This window comes from Acanthaster planci, linkage group LG13 (genome assembly GCF_054643075.1).
Source record: "Acanthaster planci isolate LZ-2023a linkage group LG13, COTS_SCS, whole genome shotgun sequence".
NCBI lineage: Eukaryota > Metazoa > Echinodermata > Asteroidea > Valvatida > Acanthasteridae > Acanthaster > Acanthaster planci.
In genome coordinates this window covers 4,627,372-4,644,289 of record NC_141789.1, presented here as the reverse complement: position 1 = coordinate 4,644,289, position 16,918 = coordinate 4,627,372, and the positions used below count along the sequence as shown (strand labels likewise).

The window sequence follows — 16,918 nt, the reverse complement described above, 5'->3', positions numbered from 1 at the left end:
CTCTCAATAAATATAGGCAGAAATACAGGCAAAAATATTGAGTAATTTGCCTTCATTTTGCAACATCAGGTGGCCCTGTAGTGGGATAATTTGGAGGAGACTTCAAGCATTCTGCCGACACCTGTTCACAACAGCTGACAGCCAATTGAGTATACATGTAGTAATTAACCTGCATTTACCAGACATTTTATTGTGCTTATCTCAAACATAAAATTGGTAAACAATTCAGGTATGCAACAAATATAAATGGTCGAGTAATATTACTTCCAAATTAAGTGTATTTTTCATATTAAGCAGAACTAAAATGGCTGATCCAGTATATGTATCTGCTGGAGAAAATTCTTTCAGAATTCACACTCTAAGCAATAAATTCCTTTTAGTGTAATATGCTAAAGTTAATTGAAAGGAAAACATTCAGGTTGGTCTTTTAGAAAGTCTGTGGAACCATTTTTGCTCATTCTTTATACAAATATCGGAGCCGCTATTTTCTCAGTAGAAAAATTGTGTAATTGAAAATAATGCTTTGTTAATGCACTGTATGTAAAACAAAATCAGCCTCTGGATATGAAACTCAAATAAGCAAAATTGATTCATTAACCAATGCTCAAAATAATCTGATCAGATCTCATGTAACATGTACAAATAGGTTTCATAATTGCGGGGACGAGCTGTGCCCTTGTTAGTGAGGAGACCTACAACAATGTACTGATATGAAGTTCTCACAACTCGGTTCTCACAACTCGGTCCTCAGTCCACATCTTCCTCACAAAAACTGTTCTAGGTTCACAATCTGTTGACGAGGTTTGAACATGGAGAAAGGACCCCTGTGGTTTGAATGATGGAAACACATATGATGCCATGCACGGCACAGCGGCGATACCGCTACAGTTGACACAGGTTGACGTTGACCAACACCGTGCAATGTACACATGCAGAGCAACGGGTATACAGAAGTCTGTATGTATACAGATAGGCTTATCATTTCAGAGCTGCGGACACTGTCTCAAATGCGCGAGTGCCGATGGCCCTTTGGCACACACCAAAAAAATGGTTAAACTTGAAGTCGCAATAATTTCATTGGCATGCAATGACACAAATAGCAAAGTACTTTCACTCACCAAAAGGAACTGATTCACAATAGGTTTCTTTGAAAAACACACCCCATCATAACTTCATTGCATCCAGTACTTTGATCTGTCATCGCAAATGGACACTGTAGATTATGACACATCAAGTCACAACCGAAGTGCTCTCTGCTTCTTGGAACTGTATGCAAGGCAAAGTACAGCCAACATCATCTTTTTGATACACTCGGACTACAGAAAGACGTTGTCTGACTGACATGAGAACAGTTTGAAAAGTGTTAGTCTCAAACTCAACGCATGAGACTTGGTGGTCCACTGTTTCAACTTGTTTCCCCCACACTCTGCACTACAAACATGCTCAACGATACTTCCACCATTAAGATCCTATTAAATCTGTTTCTACACAGGATTTGAAAACAAACTTTCCCAATCTGTTTTTTAGTCTCCAAGATGCAAAAAAAACCCAAAAAACACAGGCCAATGATTTTTATACAGCTATTTTTCTTTCTACACCAATGCTCTTAAAAGCTGACTTAGACCTTAGACATTTGAATGAGTAATATATTTTTAAAAAGTACAAGCCTAAAGATTAATTATGCTGCTGAGTATTTTGTTACATACACTTACATTTTGCAAAACAGGACAAGCATTTTTCAAATTATAAATAACCTCCTTTGTGCAAATTTCACATTCTGTCCATTCAGTCTCCAGAAGTTAATGTCTTCAGAGTACATTATCAGTTACCAGTAGGTTTAGGAAAACAGTGCTTTCACCGTGTTTAAATTTTTCAAGAAGTGGTCTTGTGAAAGGTCTGCAGTGCCACTGAATTAATGAAGTTACTGAATTCCCTCCTTTGATGTCGGTTTATGAACTTGATTGACTTTTCAAAATTGCTATGAACAACCAAATACTCAGTCCACCCATGGTACACCAAAGCAAAGTAAGCCAGAGTAAAATGAAAAGTGAACATTCCAAAATGGGAACAAGTCCTTAATCTGTAAGAATTACCAAATGACAGGAGGTGCAAACAGTTCATGACTATTTTTTTTAATAAACAGTATCACAGCTGATACATGTACTCAAAAGTTCATGACAATTCTAGCAGCATTACTCATTATCAAAACACCTTGTGCTATAACAAGTTGGCAAATATAATCATGAAAAATGACAGATCTGACAGTGTATTAAATCAGTGTGTCCAAAGTATAAGTTCATGTTTCTTTTTAAAAGCACTTTTCCTCCCTTTTCCACTTTTCAAAACATTTCTAGAACATTTCTTTTGCTTCATTATGCGCCTGTAACATACTGCCTATCTGAGTACTTTTGAGGACAGAAATCCTGAAAACATCGCGCATTCATAGCCGAAATTCCTCCTGATCTGCATGTGCATGCTATTTACATACATTAATACAAAAATTGAGACATTCCGAGTACTGTTTTGTGGGAAAGATAGTTGCATAAAATGTTTTGCAAAATCTGTAAATTATGTATGCAAACTAAAACAAATTAAATTTAAAAAAGGATTACTCCAAAATCCCCAGAAACAATTCACATGTAGCAAGGCAATCTCAATACCTTCACTGCCACAACACTGAAGCTAGAAATTGACATTAACCTGTTTGCTTGAACCAAACTCTCCAACGTGTACACATTTAAAGGTGGTCAAACTGTGTACACAATTATCAAGGACCTTGTTGCCATAGCAACATGATTTCGAAGAGGGCACCCTTTAGAAATTTTACAGAAAGTGACAAGGAAACTCGCCAAGATATTTACAAAAAAGTGTATCAAGAGGCACACAGGCTTGGTAGAGAGAAACACATCATCTTACAACGGTGGTTCATCTTTTTTCAATACAGTATGCAACCATGAACAAATCATAGGGAGTGCAACATGATAAAAGAGTAGTTTTTCAACCGCTATACATGTAATTGCAATACGGCCGTTTCACAATAGTGCGCCCTCAAGAGTTTGCAACGGCCAATCACAATTTGCGAAATTTGTCGACCCAATGCGCGTTTGGAGAGGGTCGACAAATTTCACGCGTTATGATTGGCCAACTCTTGGTGGCACAATATTGTGAATTGCCAGTATTGCTATCAACAATGCATTATTTTTGTTGGTCAGTGTTGCATTCTTCTTTACATGTTGCATAGTTTCAGCTACTGCGACACAAATACAAGCTTTGAAAGATTCCTTAATACATAAAATAAGGCAAACTACACATACCTTGACTATCAGTCACAAACTTTGTGATTTCTACAAACTTGAAGGTACTAAAACCAGACACTACAATCCTATTTACGCACTAAAACAACACAAAGTTCAAGTAAGCATAAAATTATTGAAGTGCTTTATTAACTATTTTAAAATAACAAAAAATATGTTCAAAACTGTGAACAGAACTGCAAATAATAAAAAAATACTGGTCATGGGGAACATTTTCGACAATTCATGTAACTTTTTAGAGTTTACATTGCATGGGGTCCATCTCTCTCAAATTCTGCAATGTTCTGAAAAATATACATGTATGGCGGACAGAGAACTATCCGCCAAGGATTCCAACCAAGGATGAATGAGACTGCCAAAGACTACCGACAACCAGATCCCTCCATGGTCACTGAAATCACCTGCACCATTGGGCCCTCACAATTTGACATCCAGTCACAAACGCCTTCAGTGCCTACAACGACTTGTACCGTGATTAGAACTGCAAAACTGTGCTTCCAATTTCCTCAATTTTGTGCAAATTGTACAAGTAGTTACTTCAGAATGCAGAACAAGAGCAAGCAGCTATTTAACATTTACTTACTTGCACACATGGTGCATACTTAACAATGTACAGTACCACACACATCTTTGCTGTGCATGTTTACAAGGCAAAAGTGTACATGATCAATGTAAACTCCATGTCCATAACCCCCATAGGCCTAAAATTCTCCCATTTCAATTCTCACACACGGACCCTAGGGAGTTCATTAGGATTAACAATGCTGTGTGGAGTACATGTACATATTGACCACATTGCTTTTCAACAACTGTACATCCCATGTTGGTGTATGTTTCAGTTCATCCACTAACAAAGGTGAAATACATACATATTTGAAATTACCAGAATGGAGAAATGGGGGAAAAAAGGCATCACTTAACTACTACGAAGGCTAAATTGACCTTAAAATTGGTACTCCAATTCCAAGTATTAAATCTTCAATGAAAAAAACAAATCTACCATGTGCAAGTGAAATTTACTTCCAAAACAACTACCAACACTTTTTCACAAACCTTTTTGATCAGATTCACTGTAACTCTGATAACAACAGAGACCAAATTAAGGCATAGGTGAACATGTACATTAAAAGAAAACAATCATAAACCACTTCCCAAACAAAAAAATGACAACCTCCGCTTCCTTTTGGATCAAACTATGTACAGGTTCATAGCTAAGTCTTAACGTAATACCATACACAAATCACCATTACACCAACCACTCAGGGCAGCCTGAATATAAGCGAAATGGCTACTGAGGTTTATCACAACACAAACAAATATTTACATGTGTAATTTTGCTGTCTTTAACTGCCACTGCCCCAACCGAGTGCAAGAGGGGTTTGCAGTCACTACTTGCAGCCTTCAATACGCCCTACATATCTTGAAGATGAACAATTTCATTATGACGGCATTCTCTCACATTCTCTCTCCTACGATACTTGTACCTGTGTCTCGTATCATATTTTATCATTTCTACAAAAAGGATGAAACTTGAGTTTGCCAAAAGCCTCAGTAGAGTAACCTCAGTTGCTCCAATAACAAAACACTGACACTCTTCTGCATAATGCATTATTCCATTTTATAATTGTATGTTCCATTTATAGCTCATGCTCAAATAAGACAACAAACCTGCCAGAAAAACCATGCAGAATCTAACATTGCTCACTGAAAGCAAGCACCCTGTGGCAAACATGCAGTGTACAACTATGCCACATTCCAGTGGAATGGTCTCTGCTTTCTTTAAAAAATGTAGTGAAATTAAGACACAAAAGGAACACAAATGTACACATGCACCTTTATAACAAGAGGTGGCAGTGTGGTAGGCACAACTGATTTTCAAGAGTAAAACCAATGTAAACGATTCAATGCCTGTGCATCATCAGGCCATGAAAAAAGGAGGAAGAATTTTGGGTGAGGCGGTCCAGATTTGTCAAAGGTAAAAACTTTAATTTTTAGTGGAATCATTTTTGTTTCTAAAAGTATGGGAAAGTCAGCTTTTCTTGTGCCACCCCCTTCTTTGTATACAATACCACTTTCCCACGTACCTCCTTTGACACTGCGGATGTGCGCCTGGGTTAATACTGAGGCCATTCGGCCATATGTCGGAGTTCATGCCGCTGCCATGCCTCGGCAACATCAAAGAACCTCTGGCAGTAGCGGCACTCATACAGCTTTTTACCTTTGTTGCTGACAAAGACGTGCTTGGGCCGAGGACGTTCTGGGCTTGTGCCTGTGACTAGGCTGCTATGACTGTCTGCGGATTTGGCAGAGGTGCTGGCTAGCATCTTCTGGCGCTGCTGTGAGGCCTTCTTAGACAGCAGTGTCGCTGCGATGTTGCGCCGAGGGTACCTGTGGATCTTCTGGTGGGTGGCGATGGCAGATGCGGTGGAGGTGGAAAAGACGCAGTACTCGCACTTGAAGGCCAGGTTGTAGTTGTGCAGCCTGAAGTGGCGGTTGGCGTCCTTCTCGTTGGGGCTGACAAAAGGGCAGAGGGAGCACATGAAGGGGGCCCGGGCACTGATGCTGCTAATTTGCTCACTGTGAACCTGAAGGTTGTGCATTTGCAGGCTGTCAGCATCTGAGAACTTGACCTGACAGAGGCGGCAGGTGATGGAGACATCCCGCTCAGCGGCATGCTTAGCCTGATGGCGCTGCAGGTGAACCGCTTCGGCCGTCTTGAAACTGCAGCTTTCCTCCTCACACTGGAGCAGGTTCTCTTCCTGGTGTATCAGCATGTGGGCCTGCAGCTGCCCGCTGCCTGTCACCAGCCCACACTGGGGACACTGGCAAGGACGGCTGGCCTGTGTCTCTGCATGACCCTGCGCCATGTGCTGGTTCAACTCACTGCGACGCCTGAATTCCAAGGAGCAAACTGAACATTCGTACAACTTCTCCAGAGGCGCCTGTCGGACGTCCTCACAAATGACAGAGTAAGACGGCAGTTTCCGTGTCCCAATTGACATGTCACCACTATCTTCTTCATCCTGGGTGGATCTTGGAATGCCAGCCAGACTCTTTCCTCCAGGGATCCTGCCATGAACTTTGATGTAGTGGTTGCGCAGGGTCTTCTTGTTTTGCAACTCCCTCCCGCACTCACTGCATATCACACGGCTGCTAACTTCAGCCGAGTGCCAATCTCCCTTCTTCAACAGTTTGCGGTACCGACACTTGAAGTTGGGGTTCTTGTGCTTCTCAGCATGCCGTCGCAGGTGGTGTCGATAGGCCGTCGCGTAGGTGCAGAGCTTACACTTGAATGGCCTGTGCTGCCTGTGTACTGTCTGGACGTGCCGAATCATGAGGTGCCTCTGTGGAGTGCGGTACTTGCAGGAGTTGCACTGCAGGGTCTGGTGGCGGTGAAGTCGCATGTGTTGCTCCAAGCGCTCTTGGCTAGTGGTGGTGTACTGGCACATCACGCATCTGAGTTTTTTGGGGCCCAGGCCACCTTTGTGAACAGTGTTAATGTGGCTGTCCCAGTCTTCCTTGGTAGAGGCCTGGAAGTCCTTACACTGGGAACAGGCAAAATACTCATCAGGAGGATCTGACAGCAACTGAGGACCATCCTTTACTTGCCTATCCTGTATAATGGGTGTCTCAGAACCTACAACAGATTTAGCCTCTGCTGCCCTCATTCCAGGATCTTTAGGTTTTAAATTCAAGGTGGTCTGGCTTTTCTCCTGGTGTGGCTTCTGCCTATATGCACTTGAAGAACTCCCTCCCTGGTCTTGCAACTGTGCTTCCCTACCCTGGCCGGCAAGGGTTAAAGACTGCAATGCATCTTTTGTTGGACTCCCATTCGGAGAAGCTGATGACCCCTCAGGTCCTCTTGTCTGCAAGACAGCATTTAAGTAAGCTGACCAATGCTCTTTTGAGAAGGCTGGCCAAGACGCATTTTGTTTCAAAACTTTATTTGGAGCCTCAGGTACTCTAGTCTTCAAAACGTCGTTTAAGTAGTCTGACCAATCTGCCTTGCGCTGTCTGTTTACCACAACTGTTGAATGTGAACGAATGTGGCTGAGTGCTGACTGATATGACGCTGATGAAAATGAGCACTTACTACAGTGATATGGGAGTTTGACTGAGTGGGTGCTCTTTATGTGATCTTCCAACATCCTAGCAGTCAGGAAAGACTGAGAACATCCAGAGCACTTAAACTGGAAGACATGCTCGTGTGTTTTCATGTGATTTCGGTACGATATTACTGTGTGGAAATACTTGGAGCAGAAAAGGCAGTTATAGGCATTCTTCCTCTGCTTTACATAGTCACCCGATGTCTGGATGCTTTCAGAAGAGACTTTGGGACTTGGCGAGGGACTGGATGATGAGCTTGAGGCTGGATTCTGGGCTTCATCTTCAAGTGCTCTCTTTTTTCCTTTACCCTTGTGAACCCTTGAATGGGCAGCCAGACCAAACACATTTTTCACTTTGAATGAGCAAAGCGGGCAGCTGAGCAACTTCTCACCCTCTGGAGAGTCCCGGGAAGGAGCCCCTTGGGGAAGCACATCTCCCTTCCTCTCTGAGTGGAACTGCTGGTGGACCATAAGGCTCTGCATGGACTTGGCCTTGAAGGGACAGTGAGAGCAGCTGAAGGGATCTCCTGGCTGCCTTTTGGTGTTGTCCTGACAAGGCTGAACCAGCTTACTTCGGCTAGGGGAGCTTTCCCTGCGATTTTCAAATGCCACCACCTCAGGGTCTTCATCCTGTCCGAGTAATGCATCGATCGCAATGAAGTCATCTTCATTGTGGAGGTGACACTGGAAACCAGAGGAGCCTTTGCAGATTGGGCATCCAATTTTAGACTTATTCCGGAAACGCTGATGGAGATCAGGCTCAGTATCTTCCCTTCCAGAGATGGCTGATGCCGGCACCTTCTCAATTCCTTCAGCAGACTGCAAATGTGTCTCTAGGTAATGAGAAAGGATGGTTTTGTGGCAATAGGACAGCCTTTGGCATTCCTTACACTCATAAACTAGTCTGTGTGAATTGGCATCAATCTCTAAGATTATAGACTTCCTTAAAATTCCAATTATGTTCTGAATGCGAACTAGCTTGTGTTTCATTAATGCACGCTGAAGACTGCGTTTTGGTTGTAACCATTTACCAGTTTGTGCTGGTTGGTGTTTCTTCCTTTTCGACTTGCCAGTAAGGAAGATCTTGATAACCCTCTTTAGAAGAGCGTTGCTTTGACTGTTTGTTGTGTGCCTCGTCACTCGTCGGGATGCTGTGCTTAACTGAACAGGAGTACTGGGCCTAGAACTGGAATCATGTGAAGTGCCGCTCTGGTTTTGGACATTCAAGGATTGGTTTTCCTCAAAAGGTCTTTTTCTTAAGCCTCCATGGACCTTCAGGTGACCGCACAGCTGTCTCGCAAGAGTAAAAGAAGCTGTGCACAACTTACAAGGATACCGTTTGTGAATATTCATGTGGCCAGCCAACTGTTGCTGACATTTGAAGGATTTCTCACAAAGCTGACAGCTGAAGGTTTTCTCTGGGGAGGTTTTGACATCAGGAATGGATGGGTCCTGAGCACTATTCACGTTGACCGTTGCCTCCTTTTTTAGAGTTTCCGTACCAGTTACCTCAGCCAAAACATTCCCATGCTTGGCAGGCAATTTTTTATAGTAGGAATGGTCAGTGTCTTGAAGTGACATGGTCTTCTTGACTCGGCGACGTCGCCTTCTTCCGTGCAGCTTCATGTGGTGTAGCCGTTGCTTGGACTTGGTAAAGGCCTTGCCACACAGTTCACAGGTGAATGGCTTCAGGAGAAAAAGCTTACCCTTGGCCATTGGATGGCCCACCAAAATATGATTTCTCAACTGCGCCACATACTGAAATGTTTCAGGGCAGAATTTGCAGGTGAACTTCCCAGAGTTTTTTGCAGAACCTTCTACCAAGACAGAACTGGTTCCTTTGGGTTCCAAAACTTTGGGCTTACTTTCCAAGAACTCTTGGCCATTTGGTTCCTGTGAACCACTGTTGCTGTATTTCCTGAACTTTGTCATCTTATGTGCCACGTGTGCACCTTTGTGACCACATAACTTCTTGTAACTGTAAAATGTCGCATGGCAGATGGAGCATCTATAAACTTTACGAACGTTTCTTTTCATGGCATTATCTGAGCTGCCTTTGACATAGCTGTGTGATTTACTTGAGGCCATGTGGACCCTCTTGTGAGCATTGAGTTGGTTAACGTGAGCATATGTTTTCTCACAATGAGGGCAAGAAAACTGCTTCTTTCCTTTGTCTTTTCCTGAAGACTTGAAGGAGGTCCTTGTCATTTGACTTTGATCCACTTGCTGAGCTTCGCAGTGCATGTCTACTAGACTGTACCGAGCTGTAGAACGCAAATTAAATGCCCTGTCCTGCAACTGGCTTCCATCACTCCCTGATGCTCCTGCAGAGGATGTCTTCTCTCTAACCTCCCGGGTCTCACCAGTCAATACCAACGTTGCACTGTCACTGAGGTTTGGATGCACAGGCTTTTGACCGGGAACTTCGGTTAACTGTGGAAGACTTAAATTGGTTGGCTGGCTCGTTTGATGGCTAACATCTACCACTTCTCCTTCCGAGTCAACACAATCTGTGGAGTGTAGTGGACGATCACCCTTTCTCTGTGCTGATGTGCCTCCTTCTGTTGAATCCTCCTTAGGTAGACTATTGGTTGAAGCATCCTTGTCAATTTTGCTGGTTTCTGATATGACACTTCCCGCTGGTTTATCTTCACACACCTCTACACCACTATCATCCTGTTGACTCCTGTAAGGTCCTATCCCCTCTTTGCCATGCTTTCCTTTGTGGCCACGGAGTTGAAATTTCTTGGAAAAGGATTTATTACATATGTCACAGGTGTACCGTAAGGTATTTTTGGTAACCCCCATTTCGACGCTGTCTTCAGCTGAAGATTCACTAGGTCCTGCTTTCTCAGTAGTATGCTCAACTGCAGCTGGTGAAGCATCCAAAAATGGGGACGGGGCAGAGACTTTTGGTGCAGACATGGGTACTGGATCAGGTATGATAGCTTTCTTTTGGAACAAAACTTCAAAGATATTCCGTCTTGGTTCCTGCACTGCTTTTCCTGTCTTTCCATCACTATCTCCAGAAGCTTGAGTAGGCTGAACATCTTCCAGCTTGCGTACTAATGCCCTGCCAGTGTCTGTTGGGCGTTTAGGATTTTCCAGCAATGGTGAACTCTCCGCCTCCTTCGACAAGGCATTTGAATTGACATTCACTATTTGCAGCACAAGTTCATCAGTCTCTTCACACATTGGATGTTCACTGTTTTGCGACTGCCTATTTTCATCCTCCACAGAAGTTTCATCAGGTGACCCTGGATTTGAATTCTGATTTGTAGTCACTCCAACAACATCCACAGAAACATCACAAGGGGTGGAGTGAGCAGACAATTTGTTGTCTTGCTCTGGTGTAGGTGATTCACCGATTCCAAAGTGGGATTCAACACCCCCTGGGAACACATTTTGGGTGATGGGGCTGTCCACCGTAACTGCATCAGAATCGTCAACACCCACAAGGGGCAAGGTAGTATCCTCAGCACCTTGACCTGGAGATGTCATTTGGCTTGTTTGAAATGTGTCACCGTCAGTTGACGGCACTTTCAATGTTCCTTCAATGTCCCGCTCCTGCTTCTCTTCAAAGGTCTGCAACTGTTCTACTGCACTCTGGAGGAACTGTTCCTCCAAGGCACAGCACGTAGTAACCTGATTGGTGTGCTCTGGAACTGCTCTCAAATCATCCATAACTACAGATTGTGGCACAGGAAACTCATTATCCTGTTCAGATGTTTGTGCCTTGCTCTTCTGCAGATGCTCAACATCTTGTTCCTGTCTGTGTTCAGTGGAATTCTGTAGTTGGCCTGTCTGAACCTTAGGAGGCTGAAATATGCCCTGTGTCATAGCCTCCAGTTTGGCACTAGAATTGCCTCCTTGTGTTGGACTTGTACATGGTTCATCATTGTGTCTATGAGAAGATCCTAAGCTCATTTGTGGATGTATATCACTGCTTATTACAGGGGGAGCACTGGGTATAAGTGGTTTTGATTCCTGACTATCAGCTACCACCACTGTGTTGCAATCCTTTGAATCATGTGTTCCATTAATCAGTGAAGGTGGTGCATAATTTCCAGCTGGTCTGGTTTCTTGATTTTCAGCAACCATCACAGAGTTTGTCTCACCTGGAAGTTCATCACAGGTAAATGAGGGTTGTGCATCGGGTTTAATTTCTTGACTCTCAGTTATCGCAGGGATGGAATCTACAATTTGATGACTGCCAGTGCTCCCTGAACGTGGTGTAGGTGGTAACTTTGGCATAATTTCCAAACTTTCTGTAATTGCCGCAGAGTTGGAATCTTTGTCTGTGTCACTGTGCATCGAGGGTGGTACAGAAGGTGTACTTTGTCTGGTTTCCTCACTTTCAGTAACCATCACAGGTTTAGAATATTCATCTGGAAGCACATTATCGGGCACTGAGGACAGTGTATCAGGTACACTTTGTCTGGTTTCCTCACTTTCAGCAATAATCATGGTACAGGTATCCTCACCTGGATGTGCTTCACTGTTCATTGAAGATGACACGTCAAGTACATTTACACTAGTTTCTTGACTTTCAGCTGCCAGCACAGAAGTGGAATCCTCACATGGGTGCTTATCACTAGTCACAAAGGGTGTTAAATCAGGCATGCTTAGTGATGTTTCCTGACTTTCTGCAACCATCACAGAGCAGGCATCCTGCACAAGATGTGCTTCATTGCTCAATGAGGGGAGTTCATCAGGTATAGCTTTGGTTTCACGACATCCAATGACCATCAATGTGTAACAATCTTTACCAAGCTCATGATCTTGCTGGTTCTCTGTCAACATTTCACCTTCACGTATGTGCAAGTTTCCGTCATCATCTAATGGGCTTTCAATGGCACTGACATCTTCATGATCTGCTACACTTGATCCAACATCATTACCAGTCTGTTTCATTGTTGTAGCAACGTCTTCAGGAAGTACTGGGTGGCCCCCAATGTTTTTCTGCACTGGTCTTTCTGTGGCCTCAACATGCCCCTTATTGAATGAGGGGCTTGCTGAACATTCTTCAGTTGAAATTAGTCCACTTCCTTTGTCTTTCTTTTGTGTCACAGTATTAGAAGTGTCATCCACAGTGTTTTGACAAGAGGCATCAGTAGAGAGCTCCTTTCCAGATTGATCATCTGTCTGTAGATGGGCTTCATTAGTCTCAGATGCCTGCTCATCGGGAGCAATTCTGCTTCCTTCAGGGCTCACTCTCACCATGACTGAACTGGAGTTCTCATAAACTGTGGTTTGGGTTTGAGTTTTCAGATCTCTGTCTTGTTTCTTTACTTGGCAATCCTCCAAGAGCACTATTGATGGTGCTTTTGGCTGTGTCTCAACATTAGGCATGATGCCATCCCAAATGGAGGAGTCTGCAGATAGTTTCTTGCTCTGCGAGAGTATTTTGAGACCTTCAGATCCTGCAGAAGACTTGTTTGAACCTGTCACCTGATTTGCAGCAGTCATTAGTACATCTACATCCTCGCAAACTTTTGAATCTGAGCAGAGTGGTACGGACTGTTCCTCAGCTGCTTCACCTTGATTCAAAGCGAGTATTTTTTCCTTCATCTCAGCACTTGCTCCTTTACAAACAGCGGAGCTCATAACAGGATCTGTGTTTTGTTTTTCAGTTGGTTTGGCACTGGTATGTGGGGATTGTTCATCAGCTGCAGTCTCTTTCAATATCTGACTTGTATCCTCTACTGCTGGACCTGAATCTTCAGTGGTTACACAGTTCTCATTTTCTTCACTGACCTTTTTATCTGTAAGTATTTCACTGGTGTCTGAGCCAAGTTTGTCAATTGGTGGGGGTTGCTCATCGGCTGAACTTGGCGATGGTGACCAACTCATATCTATCCCACCACCTGAATCATCACTTACATCACCATCACTCTGCTTTTGCATCAGCACTTGGCCACTATCCGAACCTCTGGTTTTGTTTGAAGGACTGCCTGGGGATGTCCTGTGGCTTGGGCCAGCCATGTTCGTATGCACAGCCATGTGTCTTGCAAACTGCTGACTTGATTGGAAATAACTACGACAGTTCCTGCAGAAGTACTTGTACAGGCCCTCTCTCCTTGGTCTGGTGGACCTTCTCAGTGTACTGCTTCCTGGCGCCGCTGTATCTGACACTCCCTCCTTGTTATTCAGATTGCAAGCCCGCTGTGCGAGGGTCCTTTTCTTTGCCGGGTCTGAATCTTCATTGGCTAAGGTGTGTCTGACAAGCAACCTCTTTGGTGAGGCATGCTTCTTCTTGTGAAGTCGCAGTTCCCAATCAGAGCAGCATACTTTGTCACAGGTGTTGCACACAAGTGACTTCTTGGAAGCACCACCTGCTTCCACAAGGGAGACTGGCGGTTTATCTGCTCCTTTATGGAATTTGGCATGCCAAACCATGTGACTTCTAAGCTGCCTGTGTGAGCGAAATGCTCTGCCACAAACAGAACAAGCATGCTGGGCCTGCATGTCTGGACTGGTCAAGACGTTTCCAGTTGTCTGACTGGACTCATCAGCAACCTCTGTACTGTGCTTCTTCAAATGAAACCTCAAATTCACTTCTCTGGCAAATGACTTTTTACAGTACACACAGACATACAGGGTCTTCCTTTGAATACCTCCGGAGGCTCTTGAAGACATGCTGGACCCTGTCTCTTCTGTCTTCTTCTGAGCGTGAGTGCTCCTGTGATCCCATAGTTTACGCTCTGTAGGGAAGCTCCAGTGGCAGATGTCACAAGTCAGTGACATCAACTTAACAGTCTCAAGAAAAGGGGTGTCCAGGGACTTCATTGGTGGTGACTTCACTGGTGGTTGGGTGGTCTGATGTGGCCTGTTGTGGCATTCCATGTGGATCTCCATCTGGTCCAGCTTGGGGAAGGTCTCACTACAGACACCACATTTATATTCCACGTCAAGAGGCTCAACTGTAGGGGCTCGCTCAACACTAGGTGGGTCAGCTGGGGAGGAGGCAACAGCAACAGGGGGAGGGGGTGCATACTTGTTGGCCCGGCGCCTCCTGACATGACTTCCCATGTGACCTTGCATCTGAGGCAATCTAGGGAAGGTTTTGTGGCATATACCACAGAGATATTCGTGGTCTTCGTCAATCTGCTTGTCCCCTACGGAGATCACTTTGTCCAAGCCGGTTGAGGTGTCCACTCTTTGGGCAAGCCTCCGACACAGACTGTCCAGGGTCTGAAAAAGAGGGGGAGTCATCCTTTTTCCTTTGTCTGCTTCATCTGGTTGTTTAGAACTAATCCCATCTGGAGTTGACACCAGAGTGATTGTGCTGGGTCCTGGAGTCCCAGCATCTATGTAAAATGCCTGATCATCAGCTTCTGGGATAAGTGGCTCCACTTTACCTTGAGGGACTCTGTCATTTAGACTTGGTTTGTGGCCCCAGCCGATGTCCTCACAGGAATCAGGGTTAGTTACTGGCCATGGCTTGATAGCAAAGCTGTGAGTCTTTGGGACTTCCATGCTAGCTACCACCTTTCCCGACTCATTCATGACTTCAAACCTCTTCCTCTTGTTGACTTGGTCTGTGCTGACAAACAATTCTTTGGCCACACGCATCCATTTGTGGTGGGCATAGTAGTCCATAAAGCTCTGGAACTGCCGAGGACACAGTCTACAGAACCACATAGAGTTGTCACTGGTTTGTTGGCTCCTGGACCTGATGAAATACTGGTGGTGAGCACAAAGTCCCCTTGCAGTGTGGAAGCTCAGTGGGCAGAGCCGACAGACAAAACTCAGTTTCGGGATGCCCATGCTGTTAAAGCGTATAATACCTTGCTCCATGTCGGAGAGACCATCGGGTAGAGTCAATACACCAGTAATGTTTACACACAATGGCTGGCTCATGCAGCTCAGGTATTGACTATTCAGATTCAGAAGCTTCTGCAGGCACCCCTGAATCTGATGCTGTACTTTAAGGTGCTGCAGCATGGTGTAGGGATCAGAGACCACATGTGAACATTTGCGGCATGTGATGGAGTAGCTGTTTGGATCGTTGGCCTGCAAAGTCACATCTAGGATCTCTTTGTGTTGCAGCAACAGTGCAACAGGGCAACAAATGACTGTAACGTCCTTCTCCTCCAGTTTGACCTTGATGTAGATTGGCGAGTTTTTCACAGGATTTGAAAGTGAATTACTGCTTGGAATACTAGCACCCTGGCCATCTTTACTGATCCCATTGTTCATACCAGAGATGTCTAGCTCTGCTAGGCTGCTGTTTTCACCGACGGGACTGATCACTTTAATTGTGGAGAACTTTGATACATCGGAGACAGCCTTCAGTGGTTGGCTGGCTGGTAGAACCTTTGGTTGAGATGCTTGCCTTGATGAACCCTTCACCTGTAGATCAGAATCTTCCTTGGAGTTCTGGCCATCCCCTGACATACTTCCACCAGCACCTCCTTGCTGATCTACTCCAATCCCAATGTACTCCTTGCCTGAATCTTTCTTGCTTGCAGCATTCTCTGTTTTCGAACCACCTTGTTGACACTCTTTGTCAATTTTCCTCAGACCCAAATGACCTAAAAAGCGCTCATCCAAGGTCTTGGTAATCTGCTGACTGGTGACTGGTGGAACTGATTTGACTGGATCTTTTTCTTGGAGATTTGCCACTTCTGCATCCACAATGTTTGAGGTTGAGAGATTCAAACAGGAAGAGGACTTACTGTCTCCTCCCCTGTCAATGGTTTCCTCATTACAGCTTACGGTTGAGCTTGACATCTTCTCACATTTTGCTTCACTGGTTCGACTGACCAACTCATTCCTCTGGGTAATGCTACACTGACTCTTGCTCCCGATGGATGTATTTGCATAAAGCACAAGTTTATCAGGCTGGCCTCCTTGTCTTATCAGTACAGCTGGAACAGGTTTCTCCTTTGAAGTGCTTGTCACCAAAGTGCCAAAAGCACCACTAACAGATGCCGGTGTATGCTTGGTGCCTTGACCAACAATGTATCTGCTCAAGGGTACTATGTGCGTCTGATGAGAACCAGGCATTTTCTGAGTGTCAATGCCCAACTGAGGGTTTGTGTCATGTTTGGATTGCTGTCTGAGCAGAGTATTTGTGGTGATCTGTAGGGCAAAAGCAAAAGAAAACAGCAATCAAAAATTATTTCAAATTCATCTTCTAGATGTGAAAAACCAACTGTAAATGTAACTGATAGATTAATCCAGTTAGCACCACCCACTGTGTGCTGGGATAGTTAATGCATACTCCTCATCGATGCCACAAAGCATATTGTAGTCATGTGCATCATGACTATGACAGATTAAAAAGAATATAAGGTAGGGACTTAAAAGGTCAATCTACTGAGAACCAACAGTCTTGTAGCATATTATATGTTGTTAGATCTACATGAACTAATGCAAGCAATTTTTTTTCAAAAAGAAAAAGGAAAGACCTTTTTTTTGTAAAATCATATTTGCCGATTCAGAGTTCCATGTCCTTATACCATTGGAGTTGAGAATCCTTGTGAAAAACAT

At 44.1% G+C, this 16,918-nt stretch overlaps 1 protein-coding gene across 7 annotated transcripts in view; it reads right to left on the bottom strand.

The window, feature by feature from the left end:
- Positions 1-170: 170 nt before the first annotated feature.
- Positions 171-16,918, bottom strand: part of LOC110981281 (uncharacterized) — a 28,494-nt gene continuing 11,746 nt past the window's right edge. For all 7 annotated transcript variants that reach the window (XM_022238738.2, XM_022238736.2, XM_022238737.2 and 4 more), the window contains one exon: positions 171-16,507. In XM_022238738.2, the coding sequence (XP_022094430.2) occupies positions 5,429-16,507 (11,079 nt within the window). In that variant the 3' untranslated portion in view covers positions 171-5,428. The remainder of the gene's footprint in view (positions 16,508-16,918) is intronic.